Consider the following 15,005-nt stretch of genomic DNA (forward strand, 5'->3'; position numbering starts at 1 on the left):
TCTGTTCAACTTTGTTCTTTCTGTGTGGCTGCAGATGGATAAAGCAATAGGCACGTGTTTCACCGCATGAAATAGCGGTCAGCCAAAGGTTCCCAAGACACCAGGCTGAACTACTTGGCCTTTTTCTAAGGTAAAGCAGGTTTATTTTGAATAGAAATAAGTTATTCAGTCAGCTCATGACACAGAAGGGTTCTAGCTGATCCCTTAAGTTCTTCAGAAAACCATTAGTTTAACTCAAACCTTCATGACCAATACTGCACAGCTACTGCACTGAAAAAAGTCATAATACAAAGGCCCAGGGAACAGGCCACCATTCTAAATGTGCTTCTGCAGAAGACAAAAGATAAAACTATTTTTATTGGAAGGTTAGCAGTCATGAGAAATGGGAGCTGTTAAAATACGTTCAGCTCCCTGCAGTCACGAGAATAAGGTCCAGTCTTCTTCAACAACCAGTGGTTTGGCCTTCATAGTAGTACGAGTGCCAGATGGAATTATATTACTTAAAACTTCTGTACATGGAGCAAAGTGCGTATACAGGTAGTGTCAGATATAAGCCACAAATAAATAAAAGCCTCTCTTCACCGTTTATAGATTTAATGAGACCATCATTCATTAAAGCATAGTGGTATTTGAAATGGCTTTGGTTATAAAAAGACTAGTTAAACTTCCTACAGTAAAATTACTACTGTTAGTTATGAGCTAATTGTAATATTTTCAGAATCTGTCCATCCATTTTATTAACTTAATTGGGAATGTTAAATTGAGAAAAATCAAATATCAACTGGATTCTGAAAGCAAACATAACATGGCCCCAGAGCGCTCAATCTTTTTGTTCAAGCTGTTTACAAGCATCCTTTAGAAATCAGCCCCCAAATTAGAGCATCAGGCATTTTAAAAGCAACTACAACTGTTGCATTTTTTCCAACGACAGTTCATAAAACTTAGTTTTTCTATGAAGTGGAGTTTATTACAACATTAAGGAACAGTATTTAAACAGTCATTTTAATGGAATATTTTACAAATCAATTCATACAGAGAAAAAGCAAACACAATGTTGTTTTAAAGGTATTACCAAGAAGCTACATTGTTAAGCTGTTAGCGAGTAAGTGTAGTACTGTAAACTAGCAATCAAGTATTGTAGTAGCTTGCAGTTCAGAATGACATGGTAAAAATACCAGACGAGTAAAGACATTTTTAAGATTTTTTGTACTCAATTCTTTCTACTTTCACATCATCTCCAATTAGCTGATAGACGTATGTAACTACTGTAGAAGCCTGGATATCCATCAGCACAAATGAAGGAATGATGTTGCTGGAAAGAGAGGAAAAAATTCATATTAATTGTGCCTGTGGAATCACCTTAGTAGTGTTTCACCACTAGTTAACAGAAATCAATCTAAGGAAAACGGGTATGAATTTTGTAAGCACAGTACATCAGATATGAGGCTTTAGTATTTCGCGTTCATCTGTTTCAGTCAAGGAGATTTAGCAAGTGCTATCAACCCTTCCTCTCCCTGTAAACATTAACGTTCACCCTGCGTTCTGGAGTTCAGTTTTGCTACCAAGAAGAAACACCCCCTACCTTCACCCCAGGTATTTCCCACGCTTCACTTACTTGTCTAAGGCATGATAAGCTCCTGTAGCTGATCCTGGATTGATATAGAACTTGTTTTCATGTTCAAATGCCTCAAATTTGTGTGTATGTCCTGAAATTAGGATGTCCACATCAAACTGCCTTTGTAGCAGTGCCAGGCTGGCCATATCACCCCAAGGAATAACCTGATGGCCATGAATCAGCCCGATTTTGAACTGTCCAACAGTTACAACTTTCTGTTCAGGATAATTCAGGTTCTAAAAATAAAAAACCCAAACACATTAGATGTACAGATTTATATTTAAAAACAACTCTATGCAACACCAAGAAGAGAGGGGGAAAGCTTATGGAAATATTCAATGTCATTGGCCCTTCTGCTGCAAAACGAGAGCTACAAAGCTGCTTTTATGAACACTGCAGAGAACGGGGTAGGATGCAAAGAACTTCAACGATCTGACAACAGCAGGTCCTGTTTGCTGGAGTCCTAGACATAGCTCAGGATGCAAATTACTTTTATTTGTACTGATGACAGATAAGAACTTACTCCGCAATTCGCATTATTGATTGTAACCCCAACTCTTTTGCCCTGTTTGCTTTTCACATGTGCTTAGTACTAAAAACCCTCGGTTTGCCCACTTTTGCTTGAATTACAAATAACCCAAACATTGCCTTTATGTCAAAGAGGCACAAAAAATGTCATTATCAAGAGAGGACGCTACCTCATCAAAGTCCCCTCTGACAACATGAACGTCCCCAGCCAGAGTCTTGAGGTAGTCATAAGTGTCCTTGGTGCAGAGGTTTCCTGTGCAGAGGATGTGTTGGATCTTTCCTGGAACCAGCAGTTTTTTGAATTTGGCTGGGAGGCTGTTGCATCGATGCGGAATGTGGAGATCTCCTAATACTAACACCAACTTACCAGGTGTCACGACAGGAAAGAAAGATCATTACAGACACTTATTAAGACAAGAATCATTAGGCAACAGAAAGCATTGCAATGTTCTCTTCTGTTTCGTAGCTTTACATTTTGATATAAAAGCTACTAGAATAAGAATGAAACGGTGATGGAATATTGCTATACTGAGTGAAAACAAAGGTCCTTACTAATGTAGAACGTTATCCAGAGAGGGGCCTTACAAACACAATGGTCTACAGATTTTTTTGTTGTTGTTGCTGAAAGCCATTGCAAGGTATAACAAAAGAAATGTATTTTACACAAATTTGGTAACCACCATAGACTATCCCACTTTTTTCCTCCTTAAACATCAAAAAAAATGATACAGGACATTTCTAGTCCATGTTCTCAAGCACAGACCTGGCTAACTGTGGCCACTTCCCTTTAAAACTCTTCTTCCAAGTTTCTTTCTACCTTAATTAGCTTCAGTTTTCTTCCTTATTAAAAATAAAATAAATTTTAAAAAGCAGCAAGTTTGCAACACGTGTTAATAGCTGACCAGAACAGGAAGCTTGTTCAGGATCCATACTGTAGGAACCACTGAATAACAGAATAAGACTAACAGTTTAAAAAAAATCCCAGGGCACTGCAGAGAAAATAAGGCAGGCTACTGCACTATTGCCACTTCTATATATTCACGGTTTCGGTACAATAGATGCAAATTTAATGGGGGCTTCAAAATTAAGGACTCAGATGAAGACAGACCGTAATTTAATATTACAGGCTTTAAATCTGTGAATAAAGAAATAATTAATGCGAGCAACAAAGCAATAAATTAATTACGCAAAAAGGGCATGGAAAGCTCTATGAAGCACGGGGTGTTACGCCACTACACTGTAAAACCACTGGATCTAGAGACAGTCTACCCTGTTAACTTGATAAATAGCTCCATATTAAAAAGAGACGCTTTATCTTCCAACCATAACGCTTTGTTAGTCAGCCATCTGTGTATTTGTAAGAGACACAGCCCATATATATATATATATATATAAGTAGTAGTAACTATGCTAAGAAATTACCTTTTTTAATATTTGCTTTTTACATTTTTAGGCCATGTAGCTATCTTCATCCTAACAGTCATCAAAAAGGCAGAGGGAACTTGGGTGGGTTTTTTGTTTGGTTTTGGGGTTTTTCTTAGATGAAGAATGTCTCAGTGTCATCATTAGGGTCATGCATCTTGGAGAACAGATGGCTGAAGGTGTCAGTAAAGCAACAGGGGAGTTTTTTAATCAATGAGCTCCCAATTGAAAACTAACCCAGCAGAGGAAAAGATGACACATTTTGGATGGCCTTTCAAGAGTTCCCAGTGAAAAACACCCTCACTAGCATCAGTCTAGAGATAATATACTTAAAAAACGGATAACAAGCGATTTTGATTATTAAAGTGGCAATAGACATGTTCTCTTACTGATGCTTAAGGGACTTAGACATACGATACCAGTTATGTATTTAACGTTTAATAAAATTGTACTGCCACTTAAAACACATAACCCCACTGCAGTCAGCAGAGTTTGTGAATTCAACAAAGACCATTTCCTTTGCTCACAAACTGGCAGACCCCCGTATCTTCCCCCAAATCACATCTGAGCTGCCATTAATTAAAGAAAAGCTCAGCAAGCTATAATAAAACAAACAAATTAAAAGCATTGAAGTGTGTTTAATAATCACAGGTATCTGCAATGTGAAATAGCAGCAAAGAATGTTACAACATCTGGCTTTAAGTAGAAATTTAGGTGCGATGCTGAGCGCGGTTTGAACTGCAGCCCTGAGTTCATTACGTACCATCTGACATTCGTACCATCTAGAAACATTAACCAGCCCTTACCACCGGTGTTAGCAACAGCCAAGAGGAGAAAACTTACTCTGTGCCCAGCCTTATTGGAATGAAGAAGTTGATTGCAGACAGGGGGGAATGAAAAACAGGGTGAAACATGATCAATGTTAAACAAAAGAAAGCAACAGAAAAGAAAATATAGCCAAATGAAAAGGCAAATAATAATTAATGAATTGTTGATGTTATGAAAGAAGCGTTAAAAAAAAAATCAAAATTAAATTAAATTAACTCTGGGCTCCTGCGCGCAGCCGCCGGTGACAGCCCCTCGGCGCGGCCTCCTCGCCGCCGCCGGGCCCTCGGCGGGGCTTCGCCTCCTCCCTGCGCTCCCCTCCCGCCCTTCCATTTCCCCCGGCTCGGCATGAGGCGGACTGCGGGGCGGCAACCCACAGAAAACCTTCCCTCAGCGCCCGTTCGGCACCGCCGCCCCACGGCCGCCGCCGGGGCCCGCCCGCCCGCCCGCCGCGCCGCGCCGCGCCCCTGACCCAGGCCCGGCGGGCCGCGGCCGGGGTAGAAGCGAGCCCCGGGCATCCCCCGTCGCCGCGGGGCGAGCCCCGGCCAGCGGAGAGAGGGACCCCGGGGGTGCAGGACGGGCGCCCCCGCCGCTCACCATCCTGCTCGGCGCCGCGCTCCCTCACACCCGCCGCCGCGGCTCCTCCCGGAAGGCAGGGCCGGCCCCGACCGCCGGCTACGGCGCCCGCGAAGGGCCAAGCTCGCCCGAAACGCGTTTCTCCGCAGCCAGCCCCCTGACTACATCCGGGTCTCTCGGGGGAGGGCGTTTCCCGCCTTTTCTGCCGCCGTCGTGTGAGGGGAAGGGAAGGGGGCCATGAAGTGTGTCATTGGGGGGGCTCATCTCAGAGGTACCCGTGGCCCCAGGGGAGGCAGCAAGCCGGGGATGGAGGGGAATATGTGGGAGAAACGGGCACCCCAGAGTGGTGCCGCTTCAGGGTGGCTCACCTCAGCGGGGACGATGGCGCTGGGCATGTGTGAATGTCCCTGGCACTGCCCTTCGTGGGCGTCCCCATGGGGGCTGTCAGACGGTCCAAAGTGAGGTAGGAAGCACTGGGAGCTGCGTCCAGCCCCGCCATGGTCGCAGCAGAGCTGAGGAGCTGCCTATTCCTTATCCCCAGGAGGATGGTGGCGTCCCTGTCGGGCTATACGCAGCCTTGGAAAGTTGTTCAGATCAGAGCACAGAGGGATGGGTTTGTGGTATGCCATTCTCCTTCCAGAGGCCCAACCAAACTTCCTGCCAGGGTGGGCAGAGGCAAATTTTGAGACCCACAGCTGGTTTCTCCTGTCTCTTAGGGCTACATCTTTGCAGATGTCCAAGGGCTTGTTGCTTGCTCAAACTTGTTGCCATCTACAAAATGTAATTTCTAACTTCACCGGTGTTTTGTACCCATTAGATTGAATTAATTTGTGACATGAGGTCATACCACGTGTTGCAAAGGGACAGATGACATTGGATGTGCCTCTCATTGGAGGCAGCTTTCTAAAACATCACAGTGTTCGTGCTACTAAAATTGAAAGAGTAATGTTTTCCACCCTGTTTCAGTTTTCTTTGAAATGTGTAGGAAATTCGTGATGTATCCTCTTAAGTTATTCTGGAGAAAATGCAGTATAGCTTTTTTTTAACTTAGAATGCATATTACACTGTTTTCTTTTCCTGCTAGTGTTTGGAAGAGCAATACATGCCATAGCACGTATTAGTGATGAATTTTGGTTTGACCCCATAGAAAAAGGTGTAAGTGAATTTAATTTATTCTAATTTTAAAATCTTTCCTGGAAGCATAGTATTTATGTTGTTGGATGTTGTGTTGTTTTCCAAAAGGTACCCGTCAGTCCAAGTTACACACTCTCTCAGCTTCCTCCACTTTCAGTATGGAAAAATGCCATATTTTCTGTAATTGCAGTTATGCAGATTAGATCATGGAAGATTCATTCCTACTCTGCCCCTAATATTCTTTGATTTTTTGTTACCCGAGCTGAAGCTTGTCCAGAACATCTGGATTAATACCAAGGGTTTTATTTCTATTGTCACGGGTCAAAAGGTTTATGTTCTGTACCACATCAGATCAGAAGCGGCCTTTAAACAACATGTTTTTGTACCGGTATGACTCAACAGGAAGAGTGCACCCATTAATATGCCTCCAGTTAATCAAACACCATTTCCAGCAGAATTAGTGTTTTCTCTAGGGGTTTCTTAGTTAAAAGTGATCAACTCTCCTTAACTTGCTGAAAGGCTGGAAAATCAGAAGTGGAGATAATTTCATTTTATACCTGAGGAATTTTTGAGGTGCTAGGAGTGTCTTTGCTCATCTGTACGTATCATGTGGATGGGTGTACAGGAAGATCGTTTTCGAATAAACTCCAGTGCTTCAAATGCCTTAAATGCAAGCTGAGCTCTTAAGTGTTTAGGTAACTCACACTTCAGGGCCACTTAAATGTCTGTAGATTGGATTCCTATGTCTGTATTGCACCAGTGATACTGGTGTATTATTCTGACCGGTAATAATGAAGGTGAGAAGTTTGAACATGTTTATATGCATGATGCATCTATATTTCTTTTGAGATGTAAACCTTTAAAGGTTTTGGGGCTTACGTATGGTACTGAAGCACAGAGATGGCTTTTTTGTTAAAGGTTTGATATGAAATAGTTTTGAGTTAAATTATTTCACTTATATTTTCAGCTTGCCTTAAGATCAGTGAATTCTTCAAGGTCAGCATATGCGTATGTCTTCTTCTCATCTATGTTTTTTCAACATTACTGCTGGACAGCTGTGTCTCAACCATGTCAGAAGGAAAAACGGTTATCCCTGCCATGTAAATTGATAATTAAGGTACATTTTAATGGATTGTTACGCACAGCTTTGGGAGCAGCAAATTATCCCAATTTCCAAATGAAATTACAGGGGAAAGCTCATAGAGGCATGTAGAAGGCTCTAAACGCAAGTGCTTCTGAGCAATTCTGCAAAAGAGAGGGTTGGTATTTAATTATGTGTAGAAGTTGTACCTCCTGAGCTGTGCCCTGTGGTTTACAAAGTATGAAGCAGTTTAATCTTGGAGTGAAGGAATACCATATTTCTGCCTCTGGAGTGTTTCTCCTTCAAAAACGGTGTGAGGCAGGAGAGCTTTGACCAGCTGTTTAGCAAACAGGCCTGTTGGCCACGTGTTGGATGAGGATGGTGAGGATCGGTATCTGCTACCTCAGTGTCTGCTTACAAAGCAGTTTGTGGGAAGCCATAAAAGCATGAGCTGGAGATAAATTGTATGAAACTTGGGAAATAACATTGCAAAATTGCTTAGTGAGTAACCTCTGCACTGATTCTTTTTTTTTTTTTTCAGTCAGTTCTTCCTGTATTTAGATGTGTAAATGTCCTGGAAAGGAATGTAGAGAAATGCAGCATTTATACAAATATTAACAATCATCACATAACGTTTCAGCTCCTCTGTAAACACGGTAGGTTACACGTAAAGTGACTTTACAGAAATGGAAGCAGTTTAAAGCAGCAGGGCAACATAATATTTAGTGTAATTATTAACTGAATGTTATTGATGGAACATTAATGCCAAACGCAGCCTCTTCACATCATAATTTATATTTATCACGTGCATCACCTTGTTAAAATGGGGTTATAACAGGCTTTATCAGATGAACGTTCTTCAGTTCAGTAGTTACGCATGCTACATATTAATTGTTAGCCTGCTGCTTACAACTTTCAGAATTATGCTGGAGTAAATTCTGAAAAAACACACGTTATGGAAAGGGAGAAGAATCCTCTTTTGGCAGGAGTTTGAACTAGAGGATTTACTGGGTCTTTCCACTTTTAATACTTACAGTTCTTCAACACGGTGACAGGTCTGACAGCCTCAGTCCAGCAGAACACCACGAACATTCATCAGCATGTCTTTGCAAAACTCATAAAGAGCTATCGTCTGTCAGCACGGCTTGCTGAGCTGTGCTGTGTAATAGCCAGTGGTTTATATTACTAAAAGCCTAACTTGTATTAATAATAATGATAGAATATATTGAATTAAGTCTCGAGACAATTAGGCTCTCTTAGCTCATGCTTATCCAGAAATAGAGACCTGCAGGGTTTGCCTTTTGGGTTCCACAACCATTTATATTACATACCAGTTAAATATTGAAAAAATTGCATTTGTTGCACTTGTCGCTGTTCACTTACTTCTTGTAGATTCTTAAAAAACTCAGATGCTGGAGGAGCATAATTAATAGGATGACGGAAGTCTGAGATGGCATGTTAGTTCAGTTTTCTGTTTGTGGATGAGTTATTTCTGTGTAGCTAGAGTGAGTCGCTTGGTTACTTTCTCTATTGAGATTTCCTAAAAGAACGACTGCTATTGAAAAAAACATTTAAAATTACAGACCAACATTGATTTTTGTTCATATCCTTTACTTAGGTGTTGTAAAAACATATAATCTGACGTTTCAAGAATGTGATCCGTTGCAGGCTGTTTTTGCAAAGCACATGTGTCCAAATATACTTAAAGTTCACTCCAGGTAATGAATACAAAAGTCTTTTTTCCGGAGAAAAAAATAATCATACAGGAGGCAATACTGCTGTCATAGTCATTAACATAATCAAGTGTGATTAGGGCACCGTCAAAAATGGCAAATTCCTAAATCCTGTATCCTAGTGCTTGATTTTTCACGTTACAGCTTAAGAAATGTGGATCATTCTGCCATTAATCCTACTCAGTCTAAACTTGATGAGTGTGTAACGTATAATTTGAATTCACGCCTTTGAGCAGCTTCCACCTATGATGAATAAAGTAGTGCTTTAATTTTATAGGCAACAAATCCAGTGGTTAAAGTACAATTTTTTTAATGCAATAAGGCAAAGTTCTGCCTTGAAAAGCAGCCCTGCAGGAGTCAAGATTTGGCTTGTCATTGCAAGCAAAGGCAAAGAACAGTTAGACTGTGCTTTTCCTGACAGCATTTCTATTAAAAGTGCTTCTTGTGCACAGGAGCTCTTGTCACAATAACCAACCGTTAAACCATTAAAGGTGTATAAAGATGTCTCCATGTAGATGTTATGTGTCGCGTTTATAAAAAGATTCTGCAACTTCTAAAACTGCAAGCTTTTGAATAAAGAGTATAGAATGCAGAGGTTCGCTCAAAGTTGTGGTAGATACATACAGAAAGGTAGCAGCAATATGTGTATACGTAAGACTTATTTAGCAGCATACACAGGCATGAAATATAAACAAATTTGCTTTCGTAATTACTAGTTGTATTTTCAGATTTCTTATGTACCTATTGCTACATAAATCAATTAAAAAGATACAGCGCGCTTTAAGGGGTGCACATTTCAAACGCAGTTTTCCCCACAGTATTGCCAAGTAACAATGTTGATTTCTAATGTGAGTAATAAATGCTAGCTAGTAATTTGTGGCAGGTGAAATTGTTTTAAATGTGGAATGACATTTTATAGGCTGCTGGCTGATATAATGATTCACTTTCCAACCAGTCAAGAAGAAGTGACCTTATCAGTTACTCCAATGAAAGTTTGTTTCAAGAGTTACACTGAGGAAGACACTGGTAAGGAAATTCAAAGTATGGGACAATATTGGGACTTTAAAACAGGTGAACTAAAGGAATAATAACTATTGCAACAGAAACGGAGAATGCATTTTATGGCCGAGTGAGATTTTTAAGAGAGGGAACATAAAGATTTTGCGTCATACTGCCACCCTCTGGTTTTAATATATTTTAAGAAAGTATGTTTTTAATAACATTTTCTTGGTATCAGTGGCAGATACCAGACTGAGCAGCCGATTGAAATAAATTATGCCACTTGCTGTAGGCTTGAACAGAGGTAATTACTGTGCTGCGAGAGCAGAAGCATGGCAGCAGGCAGGAAAAAGGAGATAATTTTATGTTTTAAAAAAAGAACTATTTAAATCTGAATACCATAATTAAAGAATTGATATCATTACGGAGTACATTTTAGCATAAGGGCAACACAGTGTGTTAGGTGGCCTAACGCTGTTCTGCTGCGCGCTGCCATTTTCAGATCTCTGTCTGAGATGGAGAACAATTGAGATTCTTGGGGTGTGACTCGAACTAATTTTAAAGATATAATTGTGTTTTTGAAGTATAGGTTCTTGTATATCATATAATAAAGGGATGCTTTTCATACTTGCTTATGACCAAAGCTGAGGATAATGACCTAGAAAAAGATGACTGCCGAGAGCACAGGGGTGGGGACTGTGCCGAGAACAGGCTGAAGCAGTGGAGAGCGAGGATTAAGTCGTGGCAACTGGAGTGCAACAGGGAAAAAAAATTACTGAAAATAAAAAGACACTAAAAGGATTACATTTTGAATGACAAATTTTGTTATTTTAGAAATATACACTTACAAGGGCTATTGTAAGAAAGAAAGTGAAAAAAAGTAGTAGGTAAAAATTTAATGAGATACCAAAAAAACAGCCAAGGAGAAAGAGGAGGACTTACAAGCATTGTTCTTGTTGTGTAGCGTGTGATGCAAGACACAGCCTGCAGCAAATGTTCTGTATGTACTGAAACAAAGCGTGTCCTTTGAACGTATCACCTGGCGATGGCTTGGGTTTTTCCACATTCAGGTTTAATTTTCAAAGAAAGAAATTACGCCTTCTGCCTAGACTTGTTGCCATTTGCATGTGGTAGGCTCTGCCTCATAGAAGCTGACGGGTGTGCTGTAAGTATATATTCCTACAGTTTGAAGGAACTTTACAAGAGTAAATTTGAACACACAATGGGGCCTTGTTGAAGGCTGAGATTAAAAAAACCCTCTTGAGCAGAGAAACGTAAGGCTGGGAATGGTTTGTAATCCTTTGGCAGCAGCCTGGCTTGGCAAGAGAACTGGGGGGGTGTCTACGCTGTGCTGCTGTAGAATTTTTCTGAATGCTTCTGAGACTATAACACATCATGCAAGTACCCCCTTACTTTCTTCTCACACACCTAATTACGACTACGGGCTAATCTGATGGTAACAAGCAACAATTGAATACCTGAAACTGAAGAGCCTGCTTCCTGTTGCCACTTACGTATCAGGAAAAGATTATAACTGAAAACAAAGAACCTGAGTCCACCTTCATTGTCCTCTGTTGATTGTCAGTAATTATGATTAATCTGTTAAAATCATGTGGCATTTTGGTCTTCCAAACAATAAGCAGCCGGTAATACTATTTGTGACGAATGCCTGTAGACAGAGCAGATTTGCAAGAACAGCAGGTATCAGGTTAGATCACACAGTGGAACATAAAATAGTTTCTGTTAAAAGCCATTTAAATCTGCAAAATATACTGTAAATAAATTGAGGATTACTTAATTTAAGTAATAAATTATTACTTAAATTATTATTTGAGTAATATATAAGTAATATAAAAATATAATAAATTATTACTTAAATCTAAAATAAATTTAGATAAGCTAAACATTTCTTACTGTTAGTCACTGTAAAAATACAACTATTTGTTCAAATGATGCTGATGTAAAAACCTCAGGGTTATAATCATAGTTTTGTTGAGTTCAAACTTCACTCCGCTGAGCCCTTGACTTTCTTGTTATTTTAAACAGATTTTTCAAAGACAATGCTTACTGAAATACAACTAAACCCAGAGGAATTTGACTACTTTCAAGTTGGAATAGATTCTGAAGTGACGTTTTGCCTTAAAGAACTGAGGGTAAAGCAAAAGTTTGTCTTGAAAATAACACATTTCCCCTTAATTTGCATGACTTGACCAGGACAATGCAGAATGGTCCAGTGGCCCTGGGAGGTGTCCCACGAGGCCTCCTGACCAGCAGCAGTATTTCATCAGCTGGTCGAGGATTAGCTTTAAAAACCAGGATCTTCAGGACACTGCGGAGTCCCCCACAGTGGCCTTTGAAAGCAGTAGGATTTTACCCTCTTCTTGCCAGTAAACAACAGCTGGGGTAAACTTAGATTCTAATACTGATCTTCTGTTTTTAAAACAGTGCTTAACCACCCACCCCTTCTTTTCAGGGACTACTGGCATTTTCGGAAGCTACCAGTGTTCCTGTCTCAATCCATTTTGATGTATCTGGAAAGTACGTTGTGGAACATACCTGACCAGAGCTGCTGCACTTACACCTCCACAGTCGGGTTTTGTCTGCAGGTTACTCGATGAGTAGTTAACTGGAACAGTGAAATGGAGTTTCATTTTGTACCAAAAGCTGTATTTCTAATCTGCAATACGGGGTTAAGTAGTTTGTTATTAAGCATAAGGCATTTAACAGAGGTACCAGTATTACTAAGCGAGCCATGCTGACTAACGAGCACCTGTCTAAGTTACCTGGACACTTCTGGCTCTCAGTCTAAGGCACGCAATGATTTTATGTAGTAGTCTAAAGAAATAATACATTTTCTGTGTAAGATGTAATCTTAACAGTTACATATTTATAATTGGACTAAATATAATATTGTGTAGCATTTGCTCGTTGGTGCGTTTAAGCCTCTATCAGGAAGCGATCTCATAGTCTCCACCGGCAAACACATTACGTTTTCAGCATTTTTAAATCTGCGTGTATAGAGTTGCACGAGCTGCATTTCCTCCCACAACACGTGTAACTGTGTGCTGGTTTACTCCCTGAATATTTGTATTCAGACCAATTGCTTTCAGCATTGAAGATATGGTGCTGGAAGCCAGCTTCATTTTGGCTACCTTGTGTGACATCGCAAAGGAGACGGCATCCCAGCAGCCTCCCTGCTTTTCACAGTGGCAGGAAAGGTAATGGTGGGCTTCAGGGGCGGGTGAGGGAGGCGGATTCCCTTCAGAGGATGAATAATTGAAGTTTAAAGTTTTCCAGACAAGTCAGATTTAAGATGGAAAGGAAGCAATCTGCTTATTCGTGCAGGGTTTTGGTAAGCATTGTACGGATCTTGGAGTCTTTGTTCATAGGAAAACTGTGACCGAGAGGTTCAGGAACATCTCGGTGTCATGCACAGCAATAAAACTTGGTGCAGGAGAGCACTCCATGGTAGCTTCTGCCTTCTGTTAGCTCCACGGGGTTCTGTTGCAGAGGAAGGGGAAGTGAAGATACTTACTGAGAATCTATTCTAAAGCCACAAGGCTTTTAATTAACAGAAAATAAAGGCGTTCTAACAAGAACACATAAAAGCCAGTTACTAACCTGACCTACTCTCTCCAATCCAGTTCGAAACCACGTGCGGGTAAATCTGAAAAAACCTCCATGGACGAGGACAGCAACGCAGCAGCACTTGCTTCCAAAAAGCCACAGTGGAATGGAAACGCACCCAACACCGAGCCAGCGAAACCTGCGAGTCCTTTGGCAAAACAAGAGGTTAAAAATAGTCCCAGAGACACAAAGAGAGAGATGCCCGGCATAGAAGGAGCAGCCCTGACCGAGGCAGAGGACCACCCAATGCTGGAAGGAGAGGCAGCAGAGTCCCAGTCTCAGAAGGTAAGGAGACCCCCAGTCGTACTTACAGTGCAGAACCTTGGCTGGTGTTTAGCCAAATGCTGCCTGTTGTCTGGGGGTTGCAGCGTCTTGGTAATTCGGTTCTGCACGTGGCGTTTCAATGGAAGCAGCTTTCGCGGTAGCAGAGCTGCCAAAACCCACCACTACCGTGTCTACCTGTAACGCTGGAAATACTCCCAGGTGGCAGGTGCATTTTACTAGGAAACACTGTAGACTGGTAAAGATTTTAAAATGGCAAAAGCTTCTCTGTCACACGCAGTTTCTTACTTCTATAAATATTGCATTTTCCAGTTTCATTCCTTATTTTTTGGAGCAGTTTCTTGTACGGAGAAGGATGCCATCAGTCACACCTTCCATAGCTTAGCAACAGCTAGCGACACTGAAGAGGACTTCGGCAGCTCCCAAGTTCTCTAGTGACACAACGCGTTTGAACCCAAGTGAAGACTATCGGGGGTTGCCCTGAAAGATAGAAGTGTATTTGACATGGTAATTGCGGAGCTGGTTCTAGGTCTAGAAAGACGTTAAATCGCAGTTCTTCAGCAAGCCAGAACTCGATGGAAAATGTTTGTGTGGGGAACGGCATTTCACAAACACCCATTCAGAGAGTCGGGGAAGGGGAATGTTTGCTGTTCGTGTTTAACCACCAGCACTGGGCACTCTAACACTGCTAGATGCTGTCATGATGCAATATAAATTTAGGTCATGGTTAACTAGATTTGAGCTTCACTTTGGACGTTCAGCTCTCCAGTACCTTCTCACCAGAGAATTCAAACTGGGTTATCACTTCAGGCAAATTAAGCTGCTGTTGTGAGGTTCAAAGTGCTGGAAAAATAAACCCATCCAAACACGTTATTGCTATAGAATAGCTGGTACTTTTACAGAAACGTTGTAGAACTAGCATTTAACCGAATAACCAAAGTTGTCATAGAAATGCATTTAAAAAAAAAAAAAAAAAGTGATGTTTGACAGCATGAGTTTGAGGCGTTTGTGTTCCAGACCCGCGTTATTCCTTTCCCTCTCCTGCCTCTTCCTCCAAACGCGCGTCTGAGAACACTGTGCCAGGGTCCAACGAGAGCCCCCCACCCCAAGGACCGGTGGCTGCGCATCCCTGCGCCGCCAGTGACATTGCTGCATTAACGAACAGAGCTTTGGCAGTCAACTT

General features: G+C 41.2%; 2 protein-coding genes across 2 annotated transcripts; one reads left to right on the forward strand and one right to left on the reverse strand.

Moving 5' to 3' along the window:
• Positions 1-577: 577 nt before the first annotated feature.
• On the reverse strand, positions 578-5,131 carry VPS29 (VPS29 retromer complex component). The gene is made up of 4 exons (XM_074607007.1): positions 4,988-5,131; positions 2,314-2,505; positions 1,616-1,851; positions 578-1,312 (listed from the first exon to the last, which is right to left on the reverse strand). The coding sequence occupies exons 1-4, from the start codon at positions 4,988-4,990 to the stop codon at positions 1,195-1,197; spliced, it is 549 nt and encodes a 182-aa protein (XP_074463108.1). The 5' UTR covers positions 4,991-5,131; the 3' UTR covers positions 578-1,194.
• A 72-nt stretch (positions 5,132-5,203) lies between these two features.
• On the forward strand, positions 5,204-14,704 carry RAD9B (RAD9 checkpoint clamp component B). Its single transcript, XM_074605926.1, is given in 12 exon segments — positions 5,204-5,237; positions 6,051-6,121; positions 7,068-7,217; positions 7,723-7,837; positions 8,800-8,899; positions 9,834-9,940; positions 11,960-12,066; positions 12,387-12,451; positions 13,009-13,131; positions 13,558-13,897; positions 13,899-14,091; positions 14,127-14,704. Coding segments are annotated over 12 exon segments (1,536 nt in total). The 3' UTR covers positions 14,258-14,704.
• The last annotated feature ends 301 nt before the right edge of the window (positions 14,705-15,005 follow it).

The sequence above is a fragment of the Larus michahellis genome, chromosome 13 (assembly GCF_964199755.1).
Source record: "Larus michahellis chromosome 13, bLarMic1.1, whole genome shotgun sequence".
Lineage (NCBI taxonomy): Eukaryota > Metazoa > Chordata > Aves > Charadriiformes > Laridae > Larus > Larus michahellis.

Coding starts and splice junctions, on each gene's coding strand:
- VPS29 (XM_074607007.1), bottom strand. Junction 1,852..2,313: donor TCAGAGGGGACTTTGATGAG/GTAGCGTCCTCT, acceptor TTTTATTTTTAG/AACCTGAATTATCCTGAACA. Junction 1,313..1,615: donor GCTTATCATGCCTTAGACAA/GTAAGTGAAGCG, acceptor CTCTCTTTCCAG/CAACATCATTCCTTCATTTG.